General features: G+C 35.8%; 1 protein-coding gene across 1 annotated transcript; it reads right to left on the bottom strand.

Moving 5' to 3' along the window:
* Positions 1-256: 256 nt before the first annotated feature.
* On the bottom strand, positions 257-923 carry LOC110943138 (class V chitinase CHIT5a). Its single transcript, XM_022184894.1, has 2 exons — positions 531-923; positions 257-340 (listed from the first exon to the last, which is right to left on the bottom strand). The coding sequence occupies exons 1-2, from the start codon at positions 921-923 to the stop codon at positions 257-259; spliced, it is 477 nt and encodes a 158-aa protein (XP_022040586.1).
* Between the last annotated feature and the right edge of the window lie 14,695 nt (positions 924-15,618).

Below are 15,618 nucleotides of genomic sequence, written 5' to 3'. Positions count from 1 at the left end.
AGTGGGTATGATTAAGATATTAAAATCCAATTTTTTTCTCTAGAATCAACAAAACTTTCTCATATTTATGTTTAATTATTTATATAAAAAATAAATAGCTTTTACTTGTCGAATCCTACTTATGTGTTCATAATTTTGCTACACCCAATCAACCAAGTTTGTTGTGAATTTATTTATTTGTCAAGCAACGATCAATCTTTACAAGAAAAGTAAAAAAATACATACATACACACGTACAGTTTATGTAAACGTATAATCAAACAAGAAACTCAATGATCCACATTTCATTCCTGGGTCCACTTGCCCTCCATGGGGTTTCAATGAGTCCATGTTTCCGAAGCTGCATGCATAGATACAAAAATAGATCATATACAGCGGTTAATCTTTAATTATCATCTATTAGTGTACCAAAATGACAAAACTGAATGTGTACCTAGTCAAGAGATTTCCAATTCTTGATCACCAATGACTGTCCAGAAGAAATATCCTCCAATTTTAAGTGATCCTGCATATTCTATCTTTCTTTCTACCGATCTAACACCGTCATATCCAATCCAAGAGGTTCCTGCGAAAGAATAATAAGATACGGTTTGCGTGTCTAACACCACCTTGGCATTACTTTGGGCATTGAACTCTTGCACTTCTGAGTAAAGCATTGCTCCTTCATTTCCCGGCCTTAATCCCACAGCTGGAGCTCCGATACCATGCACAGATGGATTCTTTAGTTTCCATCTCCGACCATATAATGGCAACCCCATCACCAACTTTTCTCGATGGATCCTAGCCTTGATCCATGATTCTAGCCCGTCACTTCTGCTCACGTTGCTATTTGGGTCATATAACGCAGCTAGGGTCCCAGTTGAACTGACATCCCATGACCCATGATAATCATAACACATTGCATTTATCCAATCCAAATTCATATTGGCTTGGACTATCCGGACACCCTCTGCGCCTATTTTCACACTTTTTGTGCCCTATACGCCTCGTATAGGGCTATACGAGGCGTCTAAGCTCTGAATTCAAGGGGGTCTCAGAGGGTGTCAGGCACAAAGTTTAAGAAAAACTATACGAAGAGTACAACCCTATACGAGGCGTCTAAGGCTTGGGTTTTTTTTTTTTGGCTGAAATAAGGGGTGTTTTGGTATGGTTTTTTGATAGTTTTTGAAGATGTGTTTTTTGGTTTTATAAAAAGTTTTGTTTTTTTTTTTTTGTTTTTTACACTATAAAAAAGTTTTTGTTTTTTAAAAATCAACTATTTTAAAAATCGGCTCTATAAATATATTATATCGATTAAATATTATAATGTTTTTAACATTTTAATTACCTTTTTAAATATTATTCTTCCGATTAAAATTTTATCTCGTTCAAATATTGTTTCTGTATTATATTCAGGGGATATATTGTTTCCGTATTATATTCAAAACAAAGTTTGTTTCCGTATTATCTCAATTTAAGACAACAATCATTAAGTAACCGAATAACTGAAAACAAACATAAATATGACATATATAAGATAACTTTGTACATCCATAACAAAAATATATAAGATAAATTTGTACATCCATAATAAAAATAAAAACAACAATAGGTCTATGCATCCAAATCCAAATCCGAATCCGATCTGGATCTGGCTGTTGCGGCTGCTGCTGCTGATGTGGTGCTCGAGCCGGTGGAAGCGGTATCGGGGGTAATCCCTCTCTCTCTCGTCTATCCTGCTCGGCCCGTACCAGCCAACCTACCAAATCGTTGAGCCTGTCAAGCTCGGCTCGTACATCCGGATGTAGCGTAGCTCCTGGGGTATGACCTGGAATAACGTGACGTGGAAACTGAGGCGCCCCGGGAGGTGGCGGTGGCTGTGGCACCACTGCACCGTCTACATCCACCGGAGGGTCCTCCACGGGAACTGCATCAGCAGGATCTACCGGAGGATAGACGGGCTCGAACTGCTCTGGTAGGGGCTCCTCTCTCCATATGCCCCCGTCGCGGTTTTTAAACTGCGGCCCAACGGGGAACCTCTTCAGCAGCTTCATCCCCCACAGCGATGGAAAACCCATCCGCGTCGGCATGACTGGCGGCGTCCGTAGATGTGGGTCCTGGTGCAGTACGAGGCCCAACGAACGGGCAATGACGGTCATGTACGCCCCGCCATACGAAAATTCGCGCTCCTGCCGGTGATGGGCGGAGGCGTAGTACTGGGCTAGACCGTATGCTACTGCGCACGACCTCCTGTACAACAAACGATAAAAGAAAAAAAAGATTTGTGGACGTACACCACTCACGGCTGTAGCCGCGCGCTACAATAGAAGTAGCGAGCATATGGTGCATATACCTGCAGATAGTGTTAGCGAAATATAGAAACAGAGATTAATAAACAATACACATAATCACAATAATTGCCGTAATAAACGTACTTACCTGTACAGTGGGTCCCTAATAAACGACACCCTCCCCTTCGACTTTTCGTGCTCCCAATGATTTGCCTCCGCAATCACCTGCCAAAACCCTAAAAGAGTGGGTCTGTCAACCACCACTAGCCCCGCTGTGTAAACCTCAGTCTCGATCTCCCCCTGCATGTATAAACCACAATGCACCGCAAACTCTGCTAGCGTCATCGAACACAAAACACCAGCGAGCCTGAAAGAAACCTCAGGCGGAGGGGGAGCATCTGGGTGCGGAAGCAGCACTGGGACCCAAGGAGGGTGAAATGTGAATGACGAAAGGAACTCGACCAGCAGCTCCCTGTAGCTCGGCGTGTGCGCCAAATCAAAAAGACGATGCCACGGCGAATCGATAGGTATAAACCGACGCACTCTAGCCGTCTCACCATTCCCATCTATCGCATCCCAGTCGATCACTGAATGCGATCCAATGTGCATCCTCCTAAGCTTCTGGCAATGACGAGCGGCATTGGTGCCGTCGGGAAACTCTAGATACGGGTGACCCTGCAGCGTATCCAGAGGCGGTAGCCGTCTCCGTCGTGGACCCTGCTGAACCGGTTGACCCCCCGGCGATGCCCCATCAAGCTCTACCTGAATGTCATCGTCCTCCATAATCAATCTGCAAATAAATACCATATATGTATAAAAACAATAATAATAATAATAATAATAATAATAATAATAATAATAATAATAATAATAATAATAATAATAATATAAAAAATAATAACCTTAATAATAATAATAATAAATGATAATAATAATATTAATAACAATAATAATAAATAAAAATAATATTAATATTAATAATAATAATAAATAATAACAATAATAATAATAATATTAATATTAATAATAATATTACTAATAATAATAAGGAAAATTGGTATTTAATAAACCAACCTTTAACCAGTTGGTAAATAATAATCCAACCTACAGAATTGGTATATAATAATCCTACCTATCAATATGTTGGTACTCACTGAACTTCCGTTAATTTTTTTTAACTGAAGTTAGTTTTTAAGTTTTATTTATTACATAAACAGTCCATGTAGTTGTAATTTACTAGTTTTAACTATTTTATGAAACAAAAAAACCACTCGAAAATCCTCCTTTTCCTCTATTTGTGGTTTATAAAATAGTTAAAACTAGTAAATTACAACTACAGGGACTGTTTGTGTAATAAATAAAACTTAAAAACTAACTTCAGTTAAAAAAAATTAACGGAAGTTCATTGAGTACCAACATGTTGATAGGTAGGATTATCATATACCAATTCTATAGGTTGGATTATTATTTACCAACTAGTTAAAGGTTGGTTTATTAAATACCAATTTTCCTAATAATAATAAATAATAAATAATAAAGAAATAATAACTATAATAATAATAATAAATAATAGTAATAATAATATTAATAATAATAATATTAATATTAATAATAATAATAATAAATATTAATAATAACAACAACAATAATAATAATATTAATAATAACAATAATAATAATAATATTAGTAATAATAAATAATAATAAAAATATAATAATAATAATAATAATAATAATAAATAATGATAACAATAATAATTATAATAATAATAATAATAATAATAATAATAATAATAATAAAAACAATAATATTAACAATAATAATAATAATAATAATAATAATAATAAATAATAATAATAAAAACTGTTGGTGCAGTTGTCTGTCGACTTCATCTTCGTTCGAGTCTTAGATTAGAACTGATAGATTAGGGCGCGAAAATCGAGGAAATGGAATTTATAGGTGATTCCGCTTGAAAATGACATATGGTCATTTCAAGCGAAATCAAGTGAATTAGTGATTGAGTGGGATTTCGCTTCAACATGTTATTCCGCTTGAAACTGTTTCAAGCGGAATCGCATGCCTATAAATACTCCTCGAGCAAAATCAGTTGTATTCTTCTTGTTTTCCGACGGCGAAGCTCCGTCGAAGTGTCTCTGTGTCTGTAATTGCTTTTTGATCAATACAAGAGACAGTTAATAGTGATTCTAGTGTTATACAAGCTAAACAAAGACTGAATCAATGAATTCCACCTCTGATTCAGTCTAAGACCTCTTCTGATCGACTCGTTTGGGTCCGAAAACGATCCTACATGTGGTATCAGAGCTCAGGAAGAAGAGTTCTTACTGTTTAGCTCGTTTTCGCTGGAAAATTCTGATTTCTACACCTTCTTTTCAAAATTAATCAAGTTTTCACGGTTAAAATGGACTGAGTTTTTAGTATTGTGTGTAAAACTGTATTTTAACAAATCCTTGAGAGAATCAGATCAAAATTCGGTCTAAATCTGATAAAAATGGACTGAAAACCTTATTCCGCTTGAACGTGTCAGTTTGATTCCGCTTGAAATTTCAAGCGAAATAAGGTATTCCGCTTGAAAACGTCTGATTCCGCTTGAAAATTGAAGTCATTTCAAGCGAAATAAGTGATTTCGCTTGAAAATACCTGATTCCGCTTGAGAAAGTTCAAGCGAAATCAGTGATTCCACTTGAAATCGCTAATCCCGCTTGAAAAGCTTGCCTGATTCCGCTTGAAAACATAATCTCGCTTGAAATTACACTTGATTCCGCTTCAAGTTGTTATTTCGCTTGAGTGGTCTCATTTGAAAAGTAATTTCGCTTGAAACATTTCAAGCGAAATCAGTTATTTCGCTTCACAGAGTTATTCCGCTTCAGAAGTGATTTCGCTTGAAGTGTGTTTGAGTTTTGAAAATTAATTTCGTTTGAAAGTGATCATTTGTGTGAAATTTGTCGGGATTGTTTTGGAAATATGACAGAAGTTTTTGATGAAAAGGAAAATGATTTTATTGAAAGATTAAATAGTAGTTATAGCTGGTATAGAACGAGCATATATGAACAAGATGATAAGCATATTTGGACGCTCAGACTTAAAAATTTTGCGTGTCAAAAGAATGAAACCGTGGAAGAGATGAAAAGAAGATTTGATTACTTAATTCACAAATTAAAAATGTTTGAGATAAAATTGACAGACGCTGAAAAGGTATCAAAGATTGCAGATGCATTACCTGCTGAATGGGATGATGTATTGAAAAAGATAAAACAAAAGTCTAAATTTTCAAAATTACATCCATCTGATTTCATCAATAAACTTCAAACGCTTAGTTTTGAAAATTATGAAAAGAAGAAAACATTGATGAATAAAATAAGAGGGAATCTAGATGAATTGAATTTGGGGAATCTAGATAAAATTAATTTGGATGTAATTACTGAAATAGATAGAAGAATATGTATATGTTTTGTTGCACAAAGGAACATGAAATATGACTATAAGAGGGGATGTTACATTGATAAAAATTTAAATCCTCTTGATTTTGTTAAAATCTTTTGTGCAGGAACATAGAAGACTGAGATGAAGGAAATTGCAAAAAATGAAGAATCTGTGAATACTGGATCTTCGAAGTCTGAATCAGTGTGCTCTAAATGTGATAAACTTGAGGGTGACAATGTCAAACTCTTGAAGGATGCGGAAAGTTTGACATTGGAAATCAAAAAGTTGAAAGATGAGAAGCAATCGGATGATAAACAGATTCTCATGTTGCAGGAAAATTGTGAGAAGTTGAAATCTGAAAATGCCAAACTGTTGAGTGATTTGAACAGTTTGACATTGGAAATAAGGTGTTGAAAGAGAAAGAAAAAGATTTTGAAAGCAAAAAAGAAATCTTCAGAAAATGAAGATTTCTGGATAAAACTTAAAAACAAAAATTTGAAAGCAAATGAAATGAAATTTCAAGAACAGATAAAAGTTTTTGAAAATAAAAAATCTGTTCTTGAAAACATTAAGGTTGAAAATGAAAAAACAATCAAGTCTAATCTTGAGAGAATTTCTCAGCTTGAAAATGAAGCTGAGAATTCAAGAGCTAAAATTGATGAGCTTGAAAAGAAATTGAAAGGTTTTGTGACCTCATCAGAGTTTTTGAATCACCCTTGTCCAAAACCGATCAATTCTGTTCCAATAAGTGACAATGTCACAAATTTTGACAAAGTCAAAATTGAGGATTGTGATGAGAAATCTGATGATGAAAATGAAAAAATTGAGAAAAATAAATTGTTTTTGAAATTAAAAGAAAAGTTTCAGAAAACTAATTTGCATTCTACAGAAAAAGGTGAATGTTCAAAGCAGAAACCTTTGGAAAAGAATGCAGAACCAAAACAAAAAATAAAAATAAGAAAATTATTCAAAAAGAAAATAAAAGCTCATCAGATCAATCATCCAATCACAATCAAAAATCACAAAAATTGAAAAATAAAAACTCAACAATAGTTGGTAATGAGTGGTGCAGGTTTGACCACAGTGCTTCAAAGCCAAATCCAGCTTTTAGGAGGAGTGATGATTACCACAAAGCCAGAAAATGCTATGATCTGAGTATTTGGTGTGAAAGTGGTAAATGGTACGATAACAGAGTGTGTTACACTTGTGGTGTTCAAGGACACATTGCTGTTAATTGCCAGAGTTGGATTTATGAGATGAGATGATGCTATAACTGCCAAATCAAAGGTCACATTGCCAGAGACTGCCCAATGAGATCAAAGGGAAGATCGAGGGCTGAATCTCAGAAAGTGACAAAGAAATCAGTCAAAGTCAAGCCCAAAGAACAGAAAGTTCAAGAACTAGAAGTTCAAGAACAGAAAGTTCAAGAAAAGAAAATTAAGCTTTCACAAGGGCAGAAAGACAAAATGAGGAAGAAGAGGAAGAAGGCAAGAGAGTATCTGGAAAGGATTTTGTCCTCGGGTATATCAGGAAAACCAAACAGCAGTTTTGATAAATCGTCTTGCTCTCCAAAGAATGACAAGTCTTGCAAAACGAATTCGTCAGATACAAATCTGAGGACAGAAGAGAAAGGAATTTCGAAGAAAGAGAAAGTAGTTAATCAAGAGATTAACAAAACAAAGAAAGTGAAATTTTCACTTCCTGGCGATGAATCTGTTTCTTTGGAAACAAAGGAGCCACGTGTCGGCAATGAATCTGGCTCATCAAAGTCAGACAAGCCACATTCAGGCAATGATTCTGGTTCGTCAAAACCAGAAGAGCCATGTGTTGAGGTAAAAGTAGAGAATTCTGGTTTAACAATGGATGATGCAAATTTTCCACCATTGTTGAACAAGAATTCAAAATCACCCAAGGACCGTCAGGCTTGGGTGAATCTGTTTAAATGAAAAAAACCTGACTTGCCGGAACTCCCAGGTTGGTAAGTGTGGAGTAGGAATCGGCATCTTGAGAATTCAACCAACAAGTGGTAATTGGTTGAAAAGCATTTTTACAAGTGTTTGGTTTTTTATCTTACTAGTGGTTAGTCAAGGTCATTAAGTTGAACTTGATTTAACTATCATTATAAAGAGGAAAGAAACAATGTGATGATCTTACCCCATTTCCTACAAATGGTAAAATCAACAAAACTAATTTTCCGGAAAAACCATTTTGATTAAAACAAACTTAAGTGTTTTGAAATCATAATGGGAAAATAGTTTGTTGTAAGGGGGAGTTCTGATTGTTTATGCCAAGTGGATGGAGATTTGAGGCGATTCGATATCAGTTGTCATGTTACTTGTACAGTTTGTTTTCAAATTTCTTTTAAATGTGTTTGAATTTTAGGGGGAGTAAAATTTTAATTTTTTTTTCAGAAAATCAAAAAACATTAGAAAATTTGAAAAAGTCAAAAACATAATAAAATAAAAAATGAGTTTTTGTTGCATAAAGGAGGAAATGATAGTACCTCAGTGGACTATCACAACATGCTAAAGAAATGTAAAGTCAAAAATGTGATAAACAATCTCACTGCGGATATGCCAGTAGGTTTTTGCACATTTATTAAATTGTGACGAGATATAAACCTAAATTTCAAACTTGCTTATCTCGTGGGTAACATGTCTTGGATATATGGGTAACCCCCGAAATGTTGTTTGAAAGGTCCCACTTTCTGAGATATTAGGTCTTTATACTCAGTGTTATTTGGGGTATTATCCCGGGACTTCTGATTTTGCGGAAGCAATGGCCTAGTCCCCGGAGAATACTTTATGCTTGCTTGAAATATAGCCTACCCTCAGCAAAAATGATGAAACAATAAAATTGATAATCATTGATGTTGAAGAAAAGATCCTCTATAGGGGACACACCAAAATTCAAACCGTTATCTCTCTGCTGAACGGAAGTTCTGACCTGAGCTCTCACGGTTTTGCATCTAACCCTTTACAGATATCATCTGTGGTATACTCACCTTTAAGACTGAATATTGGGATCTGGATACGGGAGTATATTCAAGTGGTGGGACACGCGAATAAGTTTAAATGCTTAAGACATTAATATTGTATCTCGAAACAGTTGAACTTTGTGTGAAAATTTAAGTGGACCAGTATACTGACAATCTAAGTGAATTGTTTAGATCTTAAAATGAAATGAAGCTTAACGGTGTTGGTGATTTGTCTCATAAACTTATATGATCCGCTTACACAAACTCACAAAAATAATGTTTGTACATATTTCATTTCTGCATTTTAATTTCTGTTTTGTTTACATTTTTTTTAAATCCAAAAAGATTTTCGATAAATGATGACGAAGAGCTGACTTTCAAAATTCAAAGGCTAAACATGATGAACAGTTGGTTTGGATAGTTAGTTTGAAATGTTTATAATGATTCATTAATTTGAATCAGAATTTAGAATGTTTCAAATTTTGATAAATGTGAAAATTTGTTTATCTTATGAGTGAATGAGATGTGTGTAGGTAAAAGAAGGGTTTCTGATCCTGTTGCTACGAGGAGCCAGGAGATGATTCAGAACCTGTGGAGAGCTTAATCAGAGAAAACTCCATAGATTGATCTCAAGGTGATAGCTAATTCCAGACAGCGATCCCAGCATGATGAGAGGGGGAGTCTGACGAGGTTAGAGCTAAAGAGATAGATCATGGAACTTCATTCAAGCAGAACGATCAAGATTGAAGAGTTGTCATGTTAAAGACTCTCACTGAAGATTCCGTCAACATTCAAGGGGGAGTCTGTTGGTGCAGTTGTCTGTCAACTTCATCTTCGTTCGAGTCTTAGATTAGAACTGATAGATTAGGGTGCGAAAATCGAGGAAATGGAATTTATAGGTGATTCCGCTTGAAAATGACACATGGTCATTTCAAGCGAAATCAAGTGAATTAGTGATTGAGTGGGATTTCTCTTGAACATGTTATTCCTCTTGAAACTGTTTCAAGGCACATGCCTATAAATACTCCTCGAGCGAAATCAGTTGTATTCTTCTTGTTTTCCGACGGCAAAGCTCCGTCGAAGTGTCTCCGTGTCTGTAATTGCTTTCTGATCAATACAAGAGACAGTTAATAGTGATTCTAATTTTATACAAGCTAAACAAAGACTGAATCAATGAATTCCGCCTCTGATTCAGTCTAAGACCTCTTCTGATCGACTCGTTTGGGTCCGAAAATAATCCTACAAAAACAATATTAATAACAATAATAATAATAATAATAATAATAATAATAACAATACTAATAATAACAATATTAATAACAATAATAATAATAATTAAAAAAAACACAGTGCCTCGTATCTGCCTCGTATAGAGGTATACGGGGCGTCCTGTTCTACCATCTTCATCTTCAACCTCACCCCAAAAACCTCAAACCCAACAAAACCTAAAATGCGGGCAAACCTACGGTCTAAAGGCAAAAACGAGACTAAAATACTAAACTACGGGAAGAAATACGTACCGGAGATGCCTCAAATCTTCGAAAATACGGTCCAAATACGTATCAGGGGCGTATAAACCTCTGTGCACCGTATATGTGTGTGTTTTTTGTTTCGAGTCTTAGATTAGAACTGATAGATTAGGGTGCGAAAATCGAGGAAATGGAATTTATAGGTGATTCCGCTTGAAAATGACACATGGTCATTTCAAGCGAAATCAAGTGAATTGGTGATTGAGTGGGATTTCTCTTGAACATGTTATTCCTTTTGAAACTGTTTCAAGGCACATGCCTATAAATACTCCTCGAGCGAAATCAGTTGTATTCTTCTTGTTTTCCGACGGAGAAGCTCCGTCGAAGTGTCTCCGTGTCTGTAATTGCTTTCTGATCAATACAAGAGACAGTTAATAGTGATTCTAATGTTATACAAGCTAAACAAAGACTGAATCAATGAATTCCGCCTCTGATTCAGTCTAAGACCTCTTCTGATCGACTCGTTTAGGTCCGAAAACAATCCTACAAAAACAATATTAATAACAATAATAATAATAATAATAATAATAATAATAATAATAATAATAATAATAATAATAATAATAATAATAACAACAATACTAATAATAACAATATTAATAACAATAATAATAATAATTAAAAAAAACACAGTGCCTCGTATCTGCCTCGTATAGAGGTATACGGGGCGTCCTGTTCTACCATCTTCATCTTCAACCTCACCCCAAAAACCTCAAACCCAACAAAACCTAAAATGCGGGCAAACCTACGGTCTAAAGGCAAAAACGAGACTAAAATACTAAACTACGGGAAGAAATACGTACCGGAGATGCCTCAAATCTTCGAAAATACGGTCCAAATACGTATCAGGGGCGTATAAACCTCTGTGCACCGTATATGTGTGTGTTTTTTGTTTTGGGTGATAATGTGGGTCGTCTAGGTCTTCCCCCCCCCCCTTATACGAGGCACAGACGACTCGTATAGATCTAGACGACCAGTCTTGCCTTTTTGTTAAATGAGCATTTTGCCCCTGTTAAGCCCCCAGTATAGGCTTTAGTCAGGGGCAAAATGGTATAACCAACCCAGAAAGATATTTCTGGAATGGTTAATTACCATTTTACCCCTGACTAAGGCCTCTACTGAGGGCTTTACAGGGGTAAAATGGTAATTTAATAAAGATATTTTTAATAATTAAAAAAGAAAAAGGGAAACAGTTGCCGCCCACCATGTATTGGTCGTATAGATCTATACGTGTCGTTTAGGATTGAAAATTACCTTTATGCCCCTGTTTAAGGCCTATACTGGGGTCTTTAAAGGGGTGAATTGGTAATTAAACAAAAGATTTTCAAAATTCAAATTTAAAAAAAATGTTGCCGCCCATATAGACGACCCGTCGAGGCCTATGCGAGGCGTCCTTTTCTGATAAATTCAAATTTTCAAAATTCAAATTTTAATAATCCCTTTCTTAAAGACGACCCATACCGCTCTATACGAGGCGTCTGGTGATGCTAAAATGACCTTTTAGCCCCTGATTTAAGCCTAGAATGGGGGCATATCAGGGGCAGAATGGTCTTTTGACCAATTATATACGATGCGTCTAGAGATATACGAGGCGTATATTTTTATTTTTTTTAATTTACAAATAAACTGTTTTAATCAATTCTAAATATAAAAAAATTATATAAATTTTTATAAAAATGTTATTAACCTGTTTTAATCAATTCTAATTATAGAAAAATGATAGAAATTATAAAAAAAATTATAGAAATTGTAGAAAATTATAGGAATTAATACAAAAAAAGTACTATTAATTACAAAAAATACTATTAGTTAGAATCGATGTAATTAAGGTTGGGGTTTGATCTTGGCGAAGGATTCATTATCGATGTATACCATTCTAGACGTGGCAAGTACATATCTTCCCATTGTTCCGTATGGGGTCTTCGGTGGGTCAACCATAGCCCGTGTGCTGGTGGCATTGGATAATCCCCTTCCAGCTTAACATGTATGAAGTGGTTCTCATTAACATGTGTAAGCGTTATGAATAATGGTTGTTGATTAGCCGGAGGACTTAGTATCGGGAAGAAAGTGGAACTCGCACCCATGGTTGTCGTTAACAGGTGCACCCCGATGCCGTACGTTTGTGCAATAAGAAGTCCTGCTACGGGGAAGTCCATCCAGTGATCCTCCCCACAACCGGACACTGAATCCCAAATTAGGCCCTGACGATGCGTGTAAAAATAACCTTCATCCCATGCTTCAAATATTGGGAACCAGATCGATTCGTTCTGATCCATTTCTTGGACAAGGTCCCTTCGAATGAGCCCCCATGAACTCTGATCCATACCTAAGCCCACAGCCACAGACCGAAACCCACAATGACCGTCCGGCATCACATCTCATATGCACGAGAAGTACGGATGGAACACTGGCGGAATGGCATACTTAAACTGTTTGATGATTCCCACGTACTCGTCCCCAATGATTAAAGGAAAACCGTGAGCATCTCGTGTCTCTTTCTTCTTAGAACTCTTTGAACGGCTTAGGCTCACTTTGGGTTTTTGGGATCTTATAACCTGTCACACCCTGGCTTTGCGGAAGCGTGGTTAATTTGGTGTGACTTCTTAATACCATAGCTTAACCATAACAAAGCTATATGAATAAAAACCATGCAAGATCATCCATTTAATTTAGTCTTAAAAACCAAATACAACAACATTGTATCAACGGGAACACACCCTAACGACATAAACATTGTTCAACAAACATAAACATCAACATATCATAAACATAGTTTAAGGACTGTGACTTGTCCAGGAAAGAGTCACATCCCTTAAACCCGGATGACCTCGTAACTAGTGCAACGGGAAAACGTGTCATACCGCGCTAGATCCTTTAATTCCCTGAAATACATGTAAGTTGAAAAATCAACAATAATGTTGAGCGAGTTCATGTGTAAGTGAGTAAATAAACCTTTGTAAGTATAAAAATCCTGGTATGTAGCAAATAAGGGAATTGAGATCACCAATGGTTTGCAAGGCCATTGATATGTGTGAAGTGCAAGTAGGGAGACTCAAACCTAGCAGATTTATGCGTTGGGCACAAAGTCACCCCGAGGTCCGTTTCTAGTTTGGCCTGGGGCTGGGCTCGCTACACCCAGATAGATCTACCACTCCTGTCCCTCGGTCCTACCATGAGGATTAATGACCTCATGTTGCTCCTACCCACTCACATGATCTAAGTAGTAAACCTTCTTACGCCAACCATACCATGTATAAAGTACTTGTAATCATAGTAACATGTATTTCACCCCCGCAGTTTATAAAACTGAAAACAGTTAAGAGAAAAGGGGGACATGAACTCACAGTGGTGCGTCTCTACCAAGTATACCTCCAAATCAAGCAGCTGTGCGACGACCTACATGTACTAATTCTATTAGACGGACGGCCGTGCCTTAGCTTTATGGTTTAAGTTTTTGGGAAATAGTTAGACAACTATTTCGTGTTTACATTCTGTATATACTTGGTATTTATTTTCCTTCCCAAGGATGGGGGATTTAATACATGTGCGTTCGAAATATATTATTAAGTCTCACTTAAAATATATTTTATTTCTAACTCCAAAATATAAATATTTTTCTCAAAAATATTATATTTTTATTTCACATAATTTTCCCAAAATAATACCTTGACAAAAATACGCGTTCATAAATATTTCTTTAAATAGCGTAAGTTACGTTTTAACGATCGAGTGGTAATGATAATTACCGGTGTAACTTATATAGTTATCGTGAAAGCGTTCGTATTATTTTGGATTCGTTAACATTCGATAATATTATTTTCACCCTAAAAATAATATTTATACACTTCACAAAACAATTGACAAATGACGTTGTGAAAAATATATTTACTAAATATATATTTATCACGTTTAATTTTGTGAAAATCCCCTCTCCGATATTTTGTAAATAAAGTCGTGGCGAAACTTATGTTTTGAAAACATGTCGAAAAAGTATTTCTAACACTTATAGTGAAAATATTTCTAAGTGTTAGGTTTTTGGAAAAATTTCGCCAGAGTTTCCTCTGTAACTGGAGGTGGCCACGCTTTCAAGCGTATCATTTTCTTTTATAAACCAACCCAACAATTTCCTTATTCAACCAAAACAACGTCCAAAACAACAAACTAGTAAATAAATATGTAAATCGCATAAATCACATGAACTTGTAGTTTTCTAAAATTATGAAGTAAATCCCATTACTTTTAGCGGATCTTTATATAAAGAAGTCCGATTTCGTAAAAACCTCGTTTTTAGAGAAATTCCGTCTTTACAACTTCTCGTCATCTTTTACAAAAATAGTTATTTTGTCGAAACTTTGTGCTACACAAGTGTTTACACACTTGTGTGTTCTAAAAATCATTCTTGTTAGTGTAAGATCCGTTTTTAGAAAACATAATTTCTTTGATACTTGGTTCTTTGAAAATACCGCTTGTAGATACGTAGATCTACTAGTTTTAAACACTATTTCGCAAGTAAAGCGCTTTTACACAAGTTCATGATTCGTGTGTGGTAGAGTTTCATCCTTTAACCCTTGTTATATTCAAAACAACCTTATGTCATGATCCATGATCATGACCAAACCGGGTTAAACGATGATCCGAGCCACCACAACATAGATCGGGTCCAAATAACCACACAATTCAAATACTACAAGATTTACACAACAAACAAGCTTTTAACCATCATTTTTAGTGTTTTTAGTAGACTTTCATGCTTCATCTTGTAAGATTACAAGTTTTAACCGTTACAAATCATTTTAACCACTTTAAAATAGTTCGAGAAGGTGATTCAAGCAACTTACTACTAGCTCGAGGCTAGGGATGAATCTAGACGCAAAATGAGAGGATAAAAGCAATAGAGTGAGGTCCTTCGCCTTCCGAATGCACCAAGACTCCTTATACGTGATCCTTAACGCTTGTGTGAGCTTGGAATGAGGTGATCAAAACCGAAAAATGGTTGTGTGTGGGGGGATGTCTTCGGCCGAGAGCTCCAAGGAAGGGAGAGGGAGTGTTGTCTTGAGTTGTGAGCGGTGGAATGTTATGGTGTGCACAAGGGTGATCTTATAGGCAATTACAAGCTTAATACCCATAGGACTTCATGTTCTCTAGATATGGGACCAAAGAAAATAAAATAATCAAATGTTGTACCATGGGGGTCACAAAGTAACCGAAATCGGCCAAGGGGGGAAAGGTTCTTGGTTAGTTTCCAACTAATCATTAGTTAATAGTTAGGATAAGTTAGTTAAGTTAGGGATTAACCCGGTTAGTAGTGTGTTGTGCATTACAGCGGGTGTTAGGGTATTCAGGGACCCTAACTGGCTCAGAAAAAGATAAATAATGTTATTAGTAATATTTTCATGTTCC

This window comes from Helianthus annuus, chromosome 5 (genome assembly GCF_002127325.2).
Source record: "Helianthus annuus cultivar XRQ/B chromosome 5, HanXRQr2.0-SUNRISE, whole genome shotgun sequence".
In the NCBI taxonomy this organism is placed as follows: domain Eukaryota; kingdom Viridiplantae; phylum Streptophyta; class Magnoliopsida; order Asterales; family Asteraceae; genus Helianthus; species Helianthus annuus.
The sequence above is the reverse complement of the archived record's forward strand: the minus strand, read 5'-3'. Positions and strand labels throughout refer to the sequence as shown.

Bases quoted from the DNA above. Each gene is read 5' to 3' on its own strand.
- LOC110943138 (XM_022184894.1), bottom strand. From the start codon at position 923: ATGAATTTGGATTGGATAAATGCAATGTGTTATGATTATCATGGGTCA. The intron at 341-530 runs GTAGAAAGAAAG...CTATGCATGCAG, and splicing joins GATATGACGGTGTTAGATCG to CTTCGGAAACATGGACTCAT.